The sequence below is a fragment of the Bidens hawaiensis genome, unplaced genomic scaffold, assembly GCF_021521415.1.
Source record: "Bidens hawaiensis isolate Kalapana, Puna unplaced genomic scaffold, B.hawaiensis_p1.1 tig00012327_1, whole genome shotgun sequence".
Lineage (NCBI taxonomy): Eukaryota > Viridiplantae > Streptophyta > Magnoliopsida > Asterales > Asteraceae > Bidens > Bidens hawaiensis.
Window position 1 is genome coordinate 174,188 of NW_027492002.1, and position 19,502 is coordinate 193,689.

The 19,502-nt window shown below is 43.6% G+C and overlaps 1 protein-coding gene across 1 annotated transcript; it reads right to left on the minus strand.

Moving 5' to 3' along the window:
* Nucleotides 1-1,319: 1,319 nt before the first annotated feature.
* LOC143540718 (sugar transport protein 14-like) lies at nt 1,320-18,534 on the minus strand. The gene is made up of 4 exons (XM_077033702.1): nt 18,318-18,534; nt 4,352-4,674; nt 2,897-3,523; nt 1,320-1,966 (listed from the first exon to the last, which is right to left on the minus strand). The coding sequence occupies exons 1-4, from the start codon at nt 18,457-18,459 to the stop codon at nt 1,520-1,522; spliced, it is 1,539 nt and encodes a 512-aa protein (XP_076889817.1). The 5' UTR covers nt 18,460-18,534; the 3' UTR covers nt 1,320-1,519.
* Between the last annotated feature and the right edge of the window lie 968 nt (nt 18,535-19,502).

Below are 19,502 nucleotides of genomic sequence, written 5' to 3' on the forward strand. Positions count from 1 at the left end.
ATTAATATCTGATTTATTTAAATATATATATATATATATATAATTTATAATTAAAAAACCAAATAAAAATAAAATAAACGGTTCTTGGGACTCATCAAACTTATATAACTTTTAAACCGAGTTATTACATCTCATTTATTTGTGAAACAATCTATCATCAAACCATAAGTATAGTATTAACTTTTATACAATAAAAAATAAAAATTCAAAAAATAAACAAATATTAAAAACAAGTACTCCGCAAGATGTGGTTGCTCCCCCGTTTTTTGGAGTCACCAGATTTGCTTGATTTTTAAATTGAGGCTTCTCATGCATTTGACCCGAATTTACGGGTATGGGTCTTAGCAAACCCATAAATTTTTAAACGGGTTATAACATCTTATTAAATTAAATACTAATCTCACCAAATATTTGATATAATAATCCTATAAAGTAGGGATATACTAAAATTTAATATATGATTTATTTAAAAAATATATATATCATTTATAATTAAAAAACCAATTTGTAGTAAAAAATAAACGGGTCTTTGGTCTCATCAAACCATAAGTATATTATTAACTTTCATACAATAAAAAAGATAAAAATTCAAATAATAAATAAATATAGAAACAAATAATATAAACTAACCCCCGTAATACGGGAGATAAAAACTAGTTTAAGTATAAAGATAACCTTTATCAAAAGTCTAATGCATGGATACTAATAACAATAGCAAATGAGCTACATCTGAATCAATTAGAGGTACGTAGAGTGTGCTTGGTTACTTTAAAAGCAAAATGTTAATGGTTTATTGAGCCACTTAATGGCTCAACATTTAAACCGAATGAATTCAACATTCATATAAAACCTAAGCAGTTAATGCGAAAAATTATCGGATATCGGTCAAGGATCGATATGAGATATCGGTTATCGCAGTGAGATGTCGGTGGGATATCGGTAATTTTAATATAATGTAAAATTCATTTATATAGCAATTTAACACTAACAATTTAGTATATTCTTCTACAATTAACAAATTAACCTTTTGCAAATTGCAAAACACTAATAATCGTAGCAATTAAGAATTGATTAAAATTTAAAACACTAACATTGAACGCTAAAAGTTGATAATTAAGACTTAAAACATTGATATCGGGAATATCGATGATATATCGGTCAAATATTAGTCTAATATCGGTCAATGTCGTTGATATTATCGATGCTGATATTCTAAACTGATATTTTGATTTATATATCGTCAAGGGACTGATAACCGATATATCAGTGATATATCGGTGATATCGGCTGCATAGCATAAAACATTCCAATCCTATTGTTTAAAGGAGTCCATCATTTAGTGGGAATTCAATTACATTAATAAAGAAACCAAACATGATAAAATCTGGTTAAATGGAATTTAAAATTCATTTCTATCAAATTCCATTGAACCAAATATGCTTTACATGTATCTTTAGAAGTACATACCACCACAAAAACAGAAATAAATTTAGCATCTAATAAAAACAATTAAAAAGGCTTAAACAGGTTTCATTCCTGGTTTTTCAGACTCGTCTTCAGGCGCGCAATACGATTTCCATAGCCAATGTTTTTGAAATAGCAAATGTATCTCTTCAATTGGGACTTGTTTGGTTTCTGGTAACAAGAAGTAAATGAAGCAGGACATGACCACAATCAATGCGGCAAACAACAAGAAGATGCCGTATCTGAGATGACATAGCGACACGAGGAAGCATTGTGCAACCAATGCCGTAAAGAACATGTTGACACAAACCACGATACTTTGTCCAGCCGATCTTGTTTCTAATGGGAACAATTCACTTGGAACTAGCCAGCCTAATGGCCCCCATGATCGCCCGTAAGCTAAAACGAATATGCAGATCAAAATCACAAGGAAAATCCCAATTCCTTTTGGTAGCTCAACTCCTTGTCCGAATTTGAGAGCTAGTGTTATAGCCACAGCCACCTGAAAATCAAGAAAATATAAAAAGATGATTTTTTTGCTATTATGTTGTATGTAGAGTGTCATGAATATCAAGAAAATGGTAGAATATAAACTTATAGCAAGATCAAGTCACCCCACTAATCAAGAACACAAAAGGTTATAACTTTATGCCAGTACTATGTTGGTTAGATAGTTCCCAAAAATATCTTTTTTTTCTAGAAAAAACCAGGAACAGGTAACTAACAACAGATCACCCGACACGACTAATCAAAAATTCAAAAAGATTTAACTTTTGCTATTAGCTTGATCCAAAAGTGCCCTGAAAGATAATTTTTGCAGTTATATTGGTTCCAAAGTGACATGAAAATCAAGAAAATGGTGAATAACATTGGCAAAGTTTAATTGGGACCCGGGGTGGCCCCGGCCCCCTGTCTTTGTGCGCATTAGTGTAAATTTACCCGTTTTCGGCCGAAAATTTTTATACGTGGTGTAAGTTTATCCTTTTCCGACCGAAAATTTGAGCCCGGCCCCCCTCGTTTGTGAAATTTTGAGCCCCCCCCCCCCCCCCCCCGGGTTGCCTCAGTCCAAGCTTCGCCACTGGTGAATAACATAGAAATTGTAGCAAGTTATCCCACCCAACTGATAAAAAACACAAACAAATAGTGTATTTGCTATTATGTTGGTTTTAAAGTCCCCCCTAAAATCAAGAAAAGTAACAAAACATATACATTGTAACAAATCACCAGCCCACTAATCCAAAACATAAGAAATCTACTTTTTTTTTTTTTTTTTTTTGCTAATATGGTTGTCCTTTAGCACCCTGAAAATCAAGAAACTGATCCAAGAATATAGAACTTGTAATAGATCACCAAAATCAACTAATCAAAAAATAAAAATAAAAAAGACTACTTTTGCACATACATATGTTAGTTCAAGAGTGAAATAAATTACCATGCATATTATCATTTCAGTGCCAGCCTCCAAGAAAAATGCTCTTCTACCAAACTTATCAACAAAAGCCATTGAAATAAAGGTAGCAACAACAAGAGTCCCACTAGTGATTGTTGATGACCATAATGCGGTACCAGACCCGAACCCCAAGCTCTGAAAGATCACGGGCGCATAAAACAAAACCGAATTCATACCAGTAAGTTGTTGAAATGCAGGTATACCCAAAGCTCCAATAATCAACTGCGGTCTATTTTTCCGCTTTAAAAGGTTTCTAAACGGATGTTTTATAGCTTTTGCAGCCTCACTTGCTTCAAGAAGATCTTGAAACTCGGCTTCTACGTTCTTTGTACCTCTAACTTTCTCCAAAACACTTCTTCCTTCCTCTAACCTTCCTTGTTCTACTAAACTGTTTGGTGTTTCGGGTAGGAAAATCCCACCGATAAACATTAATGTCGCTGGAACTGTGGCTAACCCGAGTGATAATCTCCATCCCCATGAGTGTTTCTCGGTTGCATTGTTTACAAAGTTGGCTATGAATATGCCTAAACAAGTTGTCAACTGAAACAGTTGGTTTACTGTCCCTCTAATCTTCGCGGGAGCCATTTCCGACAGATAAAGTGGAACCGCCTGCATAATCAAGAAACACGATAACAGAGAGAATATATTAGCTCGATTCAATTAGGTTCTCTTTGTAATTATTCTTATTGTATCCTCATATATATAAATATGCATAACTTGTTAATAATATACATCTTACAGAGCTTTTATTGGTTTATACACACAAACCAAGCCGCTCATGAGCTACTCGATATTGGCTCACACATACAAAATAAGCTTGTTTATTAACGAGCCCGAGCTTCACTTATTGAGCTCAAGCTGGTTTGCGAGCCTAAGCGGGCATATATATTATCTTTATAACTTCTATTTAATATATTAACTTGGGATGTGATCTTCATATACCACCCTCAGCTGACTGTACAGGCCTATACGGCTCGTATAGGGATATACGAGCACCGTATAGGCCACGCATGACTGACAAAGTGTACAGAAGGGACAAAAAAAGCCTTTTCAGTCTATACGGCCTGTATAGCGATATACGAATCATGTAGGTCTTCAGCTGCTCGTATAGAGCTGATACAAACTGACACAACTCAGGTCTTATACGGCTCGTATATCCCTATACGACCCGTATATGCGAAAAATGATATGTGAAGATCCTATGCCATTACCTATCTGTCTATATCATAACTGTTGTTCAACAAAATTTTTTTGTCTCTATCATAACTATTAGTCTATTATAATATACCAAACTATGATAAAACAACTCAATAATATATGCTATTGAATAAATGAAAACTACACTATATATAAATTAACTAATATAACAGCTCGAAATGAGTCAAGCTCGAGCTCTTATTATAGATGACAATTTTAATAAGCAAGCAAAACACTTACTTGGTTACCGAAACCAATCCCGACACCAAGAAGACACCTGCCAATGATGAGCATGGCGATGTTTTGAGCTCCCGCATTGATGACGGCTCCAAGGAAGAAGCTGACAGCACCCCATAAAATACTGGCTCTCCGGCCCTTATTCCGGGTGACATGGGATGCTAAAAAGGTGGAAACAAGTGCAGCAAAATAAAGTGATGAGGTGAAAAGTGTGAGGATTTGGTTGTCATATTTGCAGTAATCAGTTTCTTTGAGATGTGCTTGTTTTCTTCTGTAAACTTTTGGGAAAAATTCTTTCAAGAAATGGTCCATAGATGTTACTCCACCTGCATGGCATTAGTTAAGAAAATTTGACTTTTTTTAGAGTCAACTTTTAAATAGTCAAAATTAAATTTATTAGTGGAAAAATGAACGTAACATGTTATTGTTGTATTATTGATGATTTAATGGTAACATAGAATAGAAAGATCAAATGGACTGTTCATTGCTGTTAAGAGTTGATGATGACAGCTTAATATTGTTGTATGGTTGTTATTTTATAATCATGTAGTTGTATAGACTTATATGCATACTTTAGACTTGTTAGGAATAAAATTTATGGACTTTATCATACCATGCATTAATTAGATCCAGATGAATACTACTACAATATACATTTTTTTATGTAAATTAATAAAACTACAACTTAAAGGAGGCTTGAACCCTCAACTCATGTCATTTTAGCTGAGGACAGCTGAAGAGGTAGGTCCCAGCAGAGCCCAGTTGGTCCCGCAAGACTCACCTTGAACAGGGACGTCTGCGCAAAGGCCATCTGCTCCCGCAGGACCCACCATGCTCAGAGAACCTTACGCGCAGTACGCAAGCTGTACACGCAGGGAAAGCCTCCCAATGGTAAAGTACCCCGCCTGTTCCCGCAGTTGCGGATACAAGCCATCAGGGAAGGCTACCCGCAGACAGCAGGGCTACACGCACAAGACACTAGATACTTCAGTAGTCACATGAAGGAATGAGCAAGGCGGGAACAATCTCGCCTAAATGAGCCAGTCTGTATGATTCTGAAAGATCTTTTGTACTATACCTACCAAGGTATGGATAGGACAGACGATCTGACCAGAACAGCCCATGAGCCAATCACAGGGTGACAGCTCACCGACAACAGTACGAGGAGGAGCACCCTCTAGTACTGTTTGTCACTATTAGCCGCTGCCTACTCACCAACCCTTACTGTGGGGCATGCGCAGCCTACAGTTGGTGGAATAGTGTTACTGTTGGCCGTAACCTATTCACCAACCAGCATGGCCTGCGTACAATCCACAGTAGGTGGGACGTGCATAGTCTACAGTTGGTGGAATAGTGCAGCCGACTTTGTTACTGTTGGCCGTAACCTACCCACCAACCAGTATGGCCTGTGCATAGTCCACTGTTGGTAGAACAGGAATACTATTCAGCCGGCTGTACCTTCTAGGAAACCTACCTTCGGCTATAAATACTCCAACATCTTGGAATGGTAAGATCATCTGCTATCCAGTTATCTAGCAATCTCTTAATATACACTTATATTCAGAGCAACCTAGTCTGATTCTCACGCCGGAGGGTGGTCACAAGGAGGAACCCCCCCTTCTCAGTGACGAGCTTACGGTGTTTGTTTTGCAGGTCTCCTGAAGAACAGCCTTCTCAGCTAGATCTCATCCGTGGGAAACATTACTTAACCCCCAGATTATCTATAATCTGTACCGGGTCACTTAGTGTTTCTTCATTGGCGCCATCCGTGCATAAAAGCTAGAACTAATTTAGTTTTTTCGAATTTTCTGAAGAAATGGTTAACGTTACTCCGGTCCAAAGGCCAGTAACCGACCAAGAAACCCCGGTAACAACCCCAGCAACTGGGGGGAACACCGGCGGTTATACAATCCTTACGAACACTACCCCGACTACCCAAGCCGGGGCAAGTGGAGTAAATATTCCACTGGGGTTCACCAATACCCAGCTGGAAAAACGAACGAGGGCCCCTCGCCAAACACTAGATCAAGTGAAGGCGTGGGCCGAAGCACGGCAAAGAGAATTCCAAGCCGAATTGGATGAACGCTTGCGTTCAGCTCAACAGGCTGACGAATTCGGCAGTACTCGCCAACACCTCAATATGAGCAGTGACTGCGAGTACTCAGACAACGAGTTGGAGTCCGATACCGACGCGAACCCTCGCCATAAGGCGAAAGGGAAGCGTAAGGAGACGGACAGCCAACCAAAAAGGAATTTTGGGGAAGCCTTTAAACCAATCGTGGAGAGAAACCCGCGTGACTTCTCCAAAACCTTTAGACCAACTGCTACAAATGCAGGAAAGTCAAAATTCGCAAGGGACATTGCGGAAGCAATCGCCCCAAGAAGTGCCAAACAAATGTCCAACATTGGCACTTATGATGGTCTATCCGACCCAGACGACCATTTGAACAGGTTCATCGCGGGGGCTACCGTCAGCAACTGGACGGAACCCACGTGGTGCTACATGTTCCAAATGACTCTGGTCGGAGCGGCCAGGGCATGGTTCGATCGTTTACCGATCCACCACATATATGACTGGGCGGACTTTCAGAACAAGTTCAGCCAGCACTTCAGCCAACAGAGGAAGTACACTGAAGAGCAGTGGACGATCCTCAACTGCGTGAGAGAGGAGGATGAATCTTTACTGGACTTCATCACTCGCTTCAACTCCAAAAAGCTTAGTCTCGGCAACATAAGTGAGGATCTGGTTCGCGCCGCCTTCATCCAAGGCGCCGAATACCCAGAACTTATCCGCACATTGACGGGTAAGGATGGCATGCCATCAACTTGGGATGCCATCATGACGGCGGCAAAGCGCTTTGCCGAGACGGAAAAGCAACTGGGAAGGGATCTTCCCCAGAGTACACACCTCTACACGCAGAGGACAAGAGAGAACAATGTCCGGATCGCCCGGCAGAACAAGAAGAGGAGGCTAGGTATTTGGCAGTCAAGGGTAAACTTTGACACCTCATCCAGCTCTCGCCCTCTTGTTGGCGGAAGGGATAACACACACCCTTCAAACCGAAAACACCGGTGGACGCCACTGACGAAGAGCGTCACGGAGATATTTGCCACGGAAAAATTGCCATGGCCAAAAGCCCCATTGATCCGGCAGAAACCTAATGCGGATCAAAGCAAATCCTGTGATTTCCACGGGACAAAGGGTCATGGTACTGAAGAATGCACATCCTTGAAAGATATTATTGAGACATTTGTCAAGGATGGAAGACTTGCACATCTCGTGGCATCAATCAGGAAGGGAGGAAGGAATGACAACCGGTACAGAGGTAACGGACGAAAGCCCGTCGACATCAGCATCAACATGGTTCATGGTAAGGTCAGAGGAAGAAAAAGGCGAGTGACAGAACCATGCGCGTGGAAGGAAGCTGAGGTGCGCTTCCCGTGAGTGCCAGGAGGCCCCAGCAAAGAAGGCCCCATCGTCATCAGAAGCCAGCTGGGGCATTACATCACTTCCCGCACTCTTGCTGACAACGGTGCTTCGTCGACAGTGATGTACAGGCAGTTCTTTGATAAGCTGGATGATGAAGATAAAGAACGCTTGGAAACGGTCTACGCTTCAATGGAAGGGTTTGACGGCAGTACAGAAACCCCCCTGGGTATCCTATCTTTCCCCGTTACTCTTACTGATGGGAATCATTCACGCACAGAAGACGTGGATTTTGTCGTGATGAAAAAGCCACACCACACGTACGACATCCTATTCGGAAGAGACGGGATGGCGAGATTCAATGCCGTGGTATCTTCAGTCCACGGCATGATGGGATGGCCAACAGCTGAGGGTGTAGCGATGATCTCTGGCATTCCCCAGGTATGCATTGCATCTGTCTCATCTAAACCCAAACCGAAAAAGGCTAAACCAACCATCACTGAACCGGAAAAATGGGCCTTCAATGGCAAATACCCCGACCAGGCCGTTACCATTGGACCAACAATCGTTGATCCCACCCGCACATTACTCAAACGCTTACTGCAGAAAAACGCTGACATTTTTGCGTGGGCACCAGCTGACATGACTGGTGTACCCCGAAGTAAGGCGGAGCATAAGCTCAAGTGCGATCCGGCTGTTACGCCAGTCGTACAAAAGCGCAGAGTAATGGGGCCTGAACAAACTAACGCGTGTAGAACCCAAGTCAAGGAACTCCTTGACGCAGGCATCGTACGCGTTAGTAGATATCAAACATGGGTTGCAAATCCCGTAATGGTACCGAAGAATGACAAACAATGGCGCATGTGCATAGATTTCAAAGATTTGAACAAAGCATGCCCCAAAGATTGTTATCCGTTACCAGAAATTGATCTCAAGGTGGATTCGTTGGCACCATTTAGCCTTAAATGCTTCTTGGATGCGTATAAGGGGTACCACCAAATCCACATGGCCATAGATGACCAGGACAAAACCGCATTTCGGACGCCCGATGGTACATTTTGTTATAAAATGATGCCATTCGGACTTAAAAATGCAGGGTCCACGTACCAACGACTAATGGACAAAGAGTTTCATGCCCAAATCGGGAGAAACTTGGAAGTCTATATGGATGATTTGGTCATCAAAAGCCTCGAGCCAGAAGCGATGTTGAAAGACATTGAAGAAACTTTCAACACGCTCCGAAAAATAAACATGAAGCTCAACCCGAGCAAGTGTTCATTTGGGATGGAAGAAGGGAAGTTCTTGGGAGTCATTGTTACTAAAGATGGCTTCAGAGCGAACCCTGAAAAGGTCGAAGCCATTGTTAAAATGGAATCACCTACCACCATCAAACAGGCTCAGACACCGAATGGACGACTAGTCGCACTTAATCGCTTCTTGGCAAACCATGCGGATAAGTCGTTTCCTTTCGTGTCAACATTGAGAAACTGCTTGAAGAAAACGCACTTCCGCTGGAAACCAGAAGCGGAAGCAGCTTTTCAGGAGATTCGGTCACGCTTGATCGAACTTCCAACACTTACAGCACCACAAGCAGGAGAGGAGTTAATCCTATACCTTTCCGCAACAGATAGAGCAACCGGGGCAGTCCTGCTAGTAGAACGAAAGGGCATCCAGATGCCAATTTATTATGTTAGCCGTGTACTAACAGACGTAGAAACCCGGTACTCTACCCTCGAAAAATTAGTCTTAGCACTTATACACGCTTCACGCAGGTTAAGACGATATTTCCAGGGTCACCCAATTACCATTCTCACCAACTTCAAACTCTCAAACGTTCTAGGCAAACCCGAATTATCGGGACGTCTAGCCAAATGGGCAATTGAATTGGGAGAATATGCAATTAAGTACAAGCCAAGACCAGCCATAAAAGGCCAGGTCCTGGCCGATTTTATTGCAGAAGTCCCCGCTTCGCGGGAGAAAGAGTGCCAGGAGGAGGCTCAACCCTCCCCAGCACAGGACATCAATGATGTCTGGCGACTCTACACTGATGGAGCCGCCAGTAACGAGGGTTCAGGCGCAGGGTTAAAATTAACCAACCCAGCAGGCCAAGAATATACTTACGCTATTCGGTTGGATTTTCCAAGTACGAATAACGAAGCCGAATACGAAGCATTCTTGGCCGGTTTGAGAATTGCGCGTAAGATGGGAGTGAAAAACTTGGAAGCCCACGTGGATTCCATGCTGGTGGCCAACCAAATAAATGGGACGTACACGGCTGTGAACGACACAATGGCCCTGTACCTCGCCCAGGCAAAAACCCTCATGCGTGATTTTAATGATTGTAAAGTCATACACGTCAAGCGCAGCGAAAACAAATCTGCGGATGCGTTAAGCAAGCTTGCGTCACTAGCCTTCACCCATTTGGGAAAGGACATCCGCATTGAACTCCTCGAAGCACCATCAGTCCCGCACAAGGAAATTTGTGTCATCCAAACCGGTACAGAAACGTGGATGACACCGATAATAAATTACCTTGCAGCAGGAACACTACCAGAGTCAAAAACACAGGCAAGAAAACTACGCTGTAAAGCAATAAATTATCAACTTGTCAATGACATCCTTTACAGACGTAACTTTCTTGGCCCACTCTTAAGATGCGTGGACAACCAAGATGCTGATTACCTTCTAAGGGAAGTACACGAAGGCATCTGTGGGGTACACGCAGGTCCCCGCGCTGTTGTAGCCAAGCTAAACAACGCGGGATACTTTTGGCCGGGGATGCATACGGATGCACTGGCATACATCAGAAAATGCAGGTCTTGCCAGCTTTACGCACCCAACACGCACCGCCCGAAGAATGAACTTGTTCCAGTCACTTCTTCATGGCCATTTCAGAAATGGGCCATCGATGTGACAGGCCCATTTCCCACGGCAGCAGGAAATGTTCAGTTCCTAGTGGTAGCCATCGACTACTTCACCAAGTGGATAGAAGCAAAACCTTTAGCCCAAACAACCGCAAAACATATCAAAAAATTTATTTGGGAATTTATTATTTGTCGTTTTGGACTTCCACAGAATTTGGTGAGCGATAACGGCACCAACTTTGCTGACAAGAAGCTACAACAGTGGCTAAAAGAACTCCAAATCACCCACACCTTTACCTCAGTGGCACACCCGCAAGGTAATGGTGAGGTGGAAAGAGCAAACAAGAGCATCGTCGATGGCATAAAGAAAAGACTCTTGAAACACAGATCCGGCTGGGTGGACGAGCTTCCGCACGTCCTTTGGGCAAACAGAACGCTGAAGAAGGCCAGTACGGGAGAAACCCCGTTCAGTCTCACTTATGGCACTGAAGCCATGGTCCCAGTCGAAATTGGTTTACCCTCACCAAGGGTCTTGATCCAGCCAGAAGACAATGATGCGGAAAGACGGTTAGACCTTATGCTAGCCGAGGAACGCAGAGACTTAGCCGCAGTGCGTGAAGAGAACTACAAACGACATATGCAAAAGTACTACAACACGCGGGTAAAACTCTCAAACTTCAAGATAGGAGACTACATACTGCGTAACAACGAGGCTTCAAACCAAGAGCGCCCGGGAAAGCTGGCCCCGGTTTGGGAAGGGCCATACATTATCAAAGAAGTCCTGGGAAAGGGCGCATACCGGCTCGAAAGGCTCGATGGCACTCCCATCCCAAGAACATGGAATGGAGCTCAATTACGCAAATGTTATATGTAGATCAATTCCAAAACTTGTAAAGAAAATGCCTAGAGCCACTTCTAATGGAAATGATTCTCCTTTCATAATGTGTTTACCTTTATCCTTATGAACTTCCCACTAGTGCCGGTATTTACCGCATAAATGGGGAGAAGTAAGTCGTTACGTGTGTAAGGCGGCAAAACTCGCATAAACACAACGTTAAGGGAAACTTACACGCAGGTATGATGTAAGTAAAGTTTAGCCATCCTTGTAAGTGCAAGTGACGGTCCTACCCGCACAATCACGAACAAAGAAGCAAAATTCAACCTATCATCTACCACGTTCAAAGGTTATCCTAAAAAAAAAAAAAAAAAAAAAAAAAGAGGGAAACCTACACGCAGGTCAGATATGGGTAAAGTTTAGCCATCCTACTAAGTGCAAGTGACGGTCATACCCGCACAATCACGAAAGAGGAAGCAAAACTTCACACCTATTATCTACCACGTTCAAAGGTTAACTTATCCTCAAATAAGGTAAACCTACACGCAGGTCAGATGGTAAAGTTTAGCCATCCTACGTGCAAGTGACGGTCCTACCCGCACAATCACGGAAGAGGAAGCAAAACTTCACACCTATCTACCACGTTCAAATGTTAACTTATTCTAAACACTTGGAAAATTGCTAATTTAAACTTAAGTATGTAAGTCATATAACGTTTATAAAGCAAGGAATCCAATGAATCAAGCGGTCTTAGCCGCGCAAAGATTTACATTTCATAAATATTCGTTACAAGAATGGCCGGGTAACTACCCGCCTACAAGAAAGAATCTATACAAACTAAATCTATCCTAGTAGCGGGAAGGGATCTTCAGGATCAGGCTTCAGGGCCACTTCCACTTGGACCAGCGCCGTCAGTAGAGCGTGGCTGTTCAAGATAAGCCTTAAGGATAGGTAGCCCGTCATCAGCAGCAGCAATTTCATTTACCTTCTCCACCACCGGATGCGGGAAGGCAGCATATTGGTTCACTGCTTGGTCATAAATAGTTTCGGTATCTACATTATACAAAGGGAAGTTGGAAGGCGGGACGCCTTTCTCAGCAAACCCTAGACCAAGCAGGAAGCCGGTCCGTTCCCCATCCTCATGAGAAGCGTTGAGGGCTGCGCTCATAGCATCGTCGTAAGATGTCTCTGAAAAGACCCGATGCACAACCTGCATAAGAAAATATACAAGTGTCACCCTATCTACAAAGAAAAGCGTGAAGACATGAAGATAGACTTACCTGAGACAACGCTTCTCGAAGAAGCCATTCCTTGGCAACCAGAGCTTCTTTAAGGGCGGCTTGAGCTTGGGTGCAGGCGCGTTCGGCTTCGCTTTTGTTAAGGTTGGCAAGTAGCACTTCCTTTGCGGCAGCCTCTTCGACGCCCTTAAGCTTCCGCTCTGTATGGTCAAGCACGCCCCTCTGGTCCAAGATCTCCTGGAGCTTCTTGGCATCTTCCATCGCCAAGGCATCATGAGCGCGTTGGAGAGCCTCTAATTTGGCCTTGAGCTCCTCGTTCTCCACGCGTAAAGGCTCAGCAACGGCTTCAGCCTTGGTGGCCCTCTCGGTCGCGTTCCTCGCAGTCTCCTTAGCTAGCCGAAGCTGTTCGTTAACAGCTTGGGCAGCCTTGGAGCGGGCCTCGAGTCGCGCTTGAACCTCAACCTCGAGGGCCTTGAAGGCCTTCTCCTTTTCCGCAGCAGCTGCGGACAGCTTTTGGTTCTCCTCCCGAAGAGCCCGCGCTTGGGATACTTCCTTGGCGCGAGCTGCTTTCAACTTGTCATTTTCACGACAAAGCAGCTCGACGCGCGGCTGCATCCGGGCTTGGAGAACTCGAAGCTCGTTGGTTAGCCTACCCTCCTGGTAGCTAGCCATGGCTTCCCCCAACGCACCATGGGGAGCAGCGTGGCGAGCCCATTCCACGCACTCCACAGGGGTACGAAGGGTTGTTCCTCGGCGTATGTTCCATCGAGGAACATACACTTCATTGGAATCCGAAACTGCAGAAAACAAAAAGCAGTTAGGAAAAGATGATAAAATAAGTAAAAAAGGGCCAAAGGAACCCTACGCACCTGTAGGGTCAGTTACAGGCCGATAGCCGCCGAACCCATCACCTGAACCCAATGGAAATCCATCCAAGAGGTCAGGCAGATGGGAAGGTGGCGGAAAGATGCGAGAAGCCCCACGCGTACCTGAAGGACCGGCCGTCGTTGCCGATGACGGGGGCATGGTAGCAGCCGCCGTAGTCACCGCCGTGGTCGCTGCCGCAGAATCCGCGGCAAAAGTAACCGCCGGCTCTGTGAAGGATGCTGTAAAAATTGCACTCACAGCCGGCGGTGACGTCATCTCGGCTGGAACAGTTGGCTCAGAATGAGCAACTGAACCAGCGGAAGCAGGCGCAGGCGCCTGGGTCGACGCCTCAGGTAGGCTGACCAAGCCTACCGTCATTGGCGGAGAGGTTGTACTCGGCCCCTCACCCTGGAATGCGCCAACATCCACGCCTGCGTAAAGAAGAAAAGTGTTAAAAAGACGAAGATTAAACTACGAAGATAAAAGCTAAGAGAGTTGTACTTACAGGGTTTCTTCAGCTTGAACGTACGGACGGGCGGGGACGAACCCGATGGAGCCGGTCTCTTGACGCCGGTTACCGTCGTCGTCATTGGTTCTCCAGAGGTAACAGTTGTAGCCTCCGGAACAGTGGTCTTCTCACCACCGGGCTTCCCCCCCGCCTCTTCACTATCTGACTCAGTGTCAGATAGGAGCACTGGATCGGCTGTGGAGGCCGCCTTCTCCTTCCCTTTCCCGCCGGCAGCCCGCTTCTTCCGCACTAACGAAGGACCATCTGCGGATTCCTCAGAAGAAGACAGGGTGTAAGGAATTCCAGCAGCGGGTACAGCACTGAGGGGTGGAGGGGAGAATAACGCCTTACCTGGCCGCCGGTGGCTCAGGATCTCGTGGCCCAGCGGATAAACCTCCACAAACCGATCCGCTGTTTGCTCCAGGATGGGCAACTCGTTCTCATCAAGAGCACGAGTACCCATCCGCACAGGATCGTCAGCTTCCCGCGGGTACAGGAGCGACTCCAAATTGTTCCCCTCTGAAAGAAAAGAAACAGTTAGAAGACAAACTCATATCAGCAAGAAAGACAAGACATACCATAAGGAGTAGAGTTCAAACCGTATTCGAGAAGGATGGGAACCTGAGACGCCTCCTTCCACACCCGGCTCATCCCCAGCATCACCATCCCGGACTCCGCAAACCGGTAAACCGGAGATTGGACTAGGGATATCTTCGAGAACCATTCCGCCTCCTGGTAGTTGGGGGCGTGAAGGCTCAGAATTGCTTGGCCATTTTTAAACTTCATGGCAAGGGGGACGGCGCGGGCGGATATGTAGAAGAACTCCCGCTTCCACGATCGGAGACTGCGCTCGGTCGCACAAATCTTTAAACCCTTGATACGGGTTGTCAGGGTGTACCACCCCTGGATGCACCTCCAAGTATAGAAGGTCATCAGGCGGTCCACATGGGGCTCGATGCCCAGAATCCGGCACACCCACTCGAAGTGGCGAATCTTGGCGACCGCCATAGGGTGCAGCTCGGTCAAATGAACACCGTGCCTCTCAAGGACACGGTAAACAAACTTTGTCAATGGGAACCTAAGATTCCCATAGACAAAGAATGCTGCATAAACCCCGATCTTGCCTCTGGGGGCATCGTACACGGTCTGGTGGGATTCAGGAAACTCAGGCTCGAGAGGATCGAGCATGAACTTCCTAACAACATACCGGTACTGATCGCCGGGCAGAGCACACTGGCACTCGCCAGCAGTACTCCTATCATCGGTCGTAGGCTCGAAATCATGTGAAGACATCTTGCAAAAGGAAGAAGAAAACGATTTCAGGGGAATGCTCGACTAATTAGAGTATTCACCGGAAATCGCTGTAAAGATGAAGAGAAAATGTGAAAGTATGAATTGGAAAGGATCCTCCACCCCCTTTATATACTAATCGCAATTAATGCGGTGAATTTAATGCGGAGGAGAGAGAAATTGAAGGTGCAATGAAACTATGACGCGTGGCAAAAAGCAACCTGGCAACAGCTGTCAAAAGGACGCGTGCCAGTAATTTCGCGGCCACGCGCCCGAAAAATCGCGCCCACGCGCCTGAAAAAGCGACTAGAATGACCATGTACTGTCACGTCACCATAACTTCCTGCACGTCCTGACACAGTCAGAAGAAACCGTCGCACGACGTTTCAGATGTTTGGACTGTTCTTATCCTTACCAACCTTTCGAATTTCAAAATTCAAAATTCAAAAAGATTCAAAAGTAAGCGGGAAAATACCCCTTACCTTGGCAACCAAGTAACCATAAGACGGATGCGGGTACAGTGTTAAGGCAAAACCCTTCACATACCTAGCACCCGCAGGGAATTGAAGCCAAGAAAACCCCGGCAACAAAGTAACTATAAGGCGGGTGCGGGTACAGTGTTAAGGCAAAACCCTTCACATACCTAGCATCCGCAGGGAATTGACGCCAGGGGTACCTTGAAAGTAAAGTAACTGTAAGACGAGCGCGGGTACAGTGTTAAGGCAAAACCCTTCACATACCTAGCGCTCCGCAGGGAATTGAAACCAAAAAGGATCTTTTGGGCAATGCTTGTGGAAACGGAAATAACATCCCCGCATAGCGGGAACGTCGAGAACTACATTGTTCGAGGCTCCAGGATGGAATTGGTGGTTTAAACATAATTGATCACTATGTTCAAAACCACTAAAACCTCAAGGAGAATCCACACAAGTGAGACTCAACGCTCCTGACTTGCGAGAATGTTACATACCTACCCGCATCATACCCAAAGATCAAGCAAAAAAATCGGGAATTTTTGCAAGTGACATTAGGAAACCCGCGGGAAGAATCCCCACGGAGAACCTTAAAACTAAAAACCTTTTCAAAACCCCTTGCTTAAAGTCCAAAAGTTCACCTCACTTTATTGAACATTCATGAGAAGAACATTGGACTGGGGGGACTTGAAGAGGTAGGTCCCAGCAGAGCCCAGTTGGTCCCGCAAGACTCACCTTGAACAGGGACGTCTGCGCAAAGGCCATCTGCTCCCGCAGGACCCACCATGCTCAGAGAACCTTACGCGCAGTACGCAAGCTGTACACGCAGGGAAAGCCTCCCAATGGTAAAGTACCCCGCCTGTTCCCGCAGTTGCGGATACAAGCCATCAGGGAAGGCTACCCGCAGACAGCAGGGCTACACGCACAAGACACTAGATACTTCAGTAGTCACATGAAGGAATGAGCAAGGCGGGAACAATCTCGCCTAAATGAGCCAGTCTGTATGATTCTGAAAGATCTTTTGTACTATACCTACCAAGGTATGGATAGGACAGACGATCTGACCAGAACAGCCCATGAGCCAATCACAGGGTGACAGCTCACCGACAACAGTACGAGGAGGAGCACCCTCTAGTACTGTTTGTCACTATTAGCCGCTGCCTACTCACCAACCCTTACCGTGGGGCATGCGCAGCCTACAGTTGGTGGAATAGTGTTACTGTTGGCCGTAACCTATTCACCAACCAGCATGGCCTGCGTACAATCCACAGTAGGTGGGACGTGCATAGTCTACAGTTGGTGGAATAGTGCAGCCGACTTTGTTACTGTTGGCCGTAACCTACCCACCAACCAGTATGGCCTGTGCATAGTCCACTGTTGGTAGAACAGGAATACTATTCAGCCGGCTGTACCTTCTAGGAAACCTACCTTCGGCTATAAATACTCCAACATCTTGGAATGGTAAGATCATCTGCTATCCAGTTATCTAGCAATCTCTTAATATACACTTATATTCAGAGCAACCTAGTCTGATTCTCACGCCGGAGGGTGGTCACAAGGAGGAACCCCCCCTTCTCAGTGACGAGCTTACGGTGTTTGTTTTGCAGGTCTCCTGAAGAACAGCCTTCTCAGCTAGATCTCATCCGTGGGAAACATTACTTAACCCCCAGATTATCTATAATCTGTACCGGGTCACTTAGTGTTTCTTCAACAGCGACGAAGCTTGGATGAAAATGTTGGATGGCCGGACTTAGTACGTATAAAACCTTTCATAAACCAGGGTGACCAGACTCAAAATTTTCGAATGAAAAACGGGTTACAAGTTTAAAAATTTTCAGACAAAAACGTATAAATTTACGTTATTGAGAAGAGAAAAAAAGCAGCACAATACAAGCCTCCCACATGTTGGTAAGCATTTAAGAGTATATACATTTAGGATTTATTAGTAAGTTTGTTTGTTTGTTACTAACAAACTTTACTAGTTATAGTGTTACCAAAACTATTCAACTTTTATTTGGAGTCCAAATTATCCATTGAAACAATAAATTTTATAATAAATAGCCTCATAAAATCAACCTTAAAAGTTAAAACTGATAACAAAATTGGTAACTTATCATCATATTTTAAGCAACAAATAAACAACCCTTTTACAAAATTACCAAAATACCCATACAACAACTGTACAACACAATTGGTTAGATCGACTGACAACAAGTCAATGGTTCAGAAGATTAATAATATAATATTAATATAAATACTATTATTATATTAAATTTCCGATCTTCATGCTAAAGACAAAATCATCCATTGAATTAGTCAACCATTATTATTATTATTATTATTATTATTATTATTATTATTATTATTTTCCGGCGAGTGTATATATTATTGGCAACCGGAAAACCAAGTAACAAGAGTGTGACAAAACCATAAAATCATTAAAATAAAATAAAATAAAAACACTAACCAGAGACACCAAGATCATAACCAAACAAAGATCCACCAAGAGCAGCAACAATACATGCGAAAACAAAGTACGAGGTTATCCTATGTTCGTACAACGCCGCCCTAGCGCCGCCTTTGTCACTCACCATTCCTCCACCGGCCATTGTTAGATTAATATTAATATCTTGGTGATTATGGGTGCTTGAACATGAACATATATATGAAGATATATATATATATGTGAATATATGAATGTTACTGTGGATATAAATATATGAGTTGTATTGTACGTAGTTGTGACTTGTTAGTTGAATTCAATGATTATCCACAACTAGAATTACATGTATGGTGTCTTAAGTATTAATCAAGTAACCATTCTAGTCCTTTTTGTATATATTTATTATTATTTTAGTCCTTTTCTTTGTAGCAAATGATGGTGGGCCTAAGATTCACAAAGTGAACTTGATAAGATGAGGAGACTTATAGGCTTAGATATTGATTTTAACAATATCTTGAAATATCTTGAAATTGAAATATTAAGCTTATCTTTGTTTAAATTTTGTTTATAGTCAAGTGGAGGTATGTGGAATTGTAAATGAACTTTTAATGAAGTAGAATCGCGAATGAATAGGATGAGTATGACAGGGTTTGTTTAAGTTTGTTTATTTAAGGTTTACTGAATGAACTTGAACACTAAAATGACCACATTTTGTTCGTGGTTGCTTGTCAATAGGTTTATTTGGGTTTATTTAATAGTTAAAAAACGAATGTAAATTGACAGATATGAATGGAAAGTGTATCGAACGTAAATGGAAAAGTGGGAAGGTTGTGTCTTTTTATCCGTTTAACTAAATGACATTTATATACTTTGTTCAAGACGACTAATAAGCGATTTTTCCGGTTGAGTGATTTGTCGAACCTTTGATTCGTTTGCACTTGCTCCAAGTTCCCCGTGGACGAGGTTCTTGTTAGGTTATTGATAAAGTTTATTCATAATTTGATAATTTCCAATCTTCCATCTAGGTGGTATGATTTTGGGCACTTGTATCATTTAGGACTTAGGAGCCTGATTAATTTTGTTATCTTTTAAAGCCACAATGATGTGTAAGTAATACATCCGGTCCAAGCAATGGTGGACTCACGTTTGTGGCATGGGGCAAGCGATCCCACAATTTTCTTTATATGTGCAACTTGCAATATTGAAAGT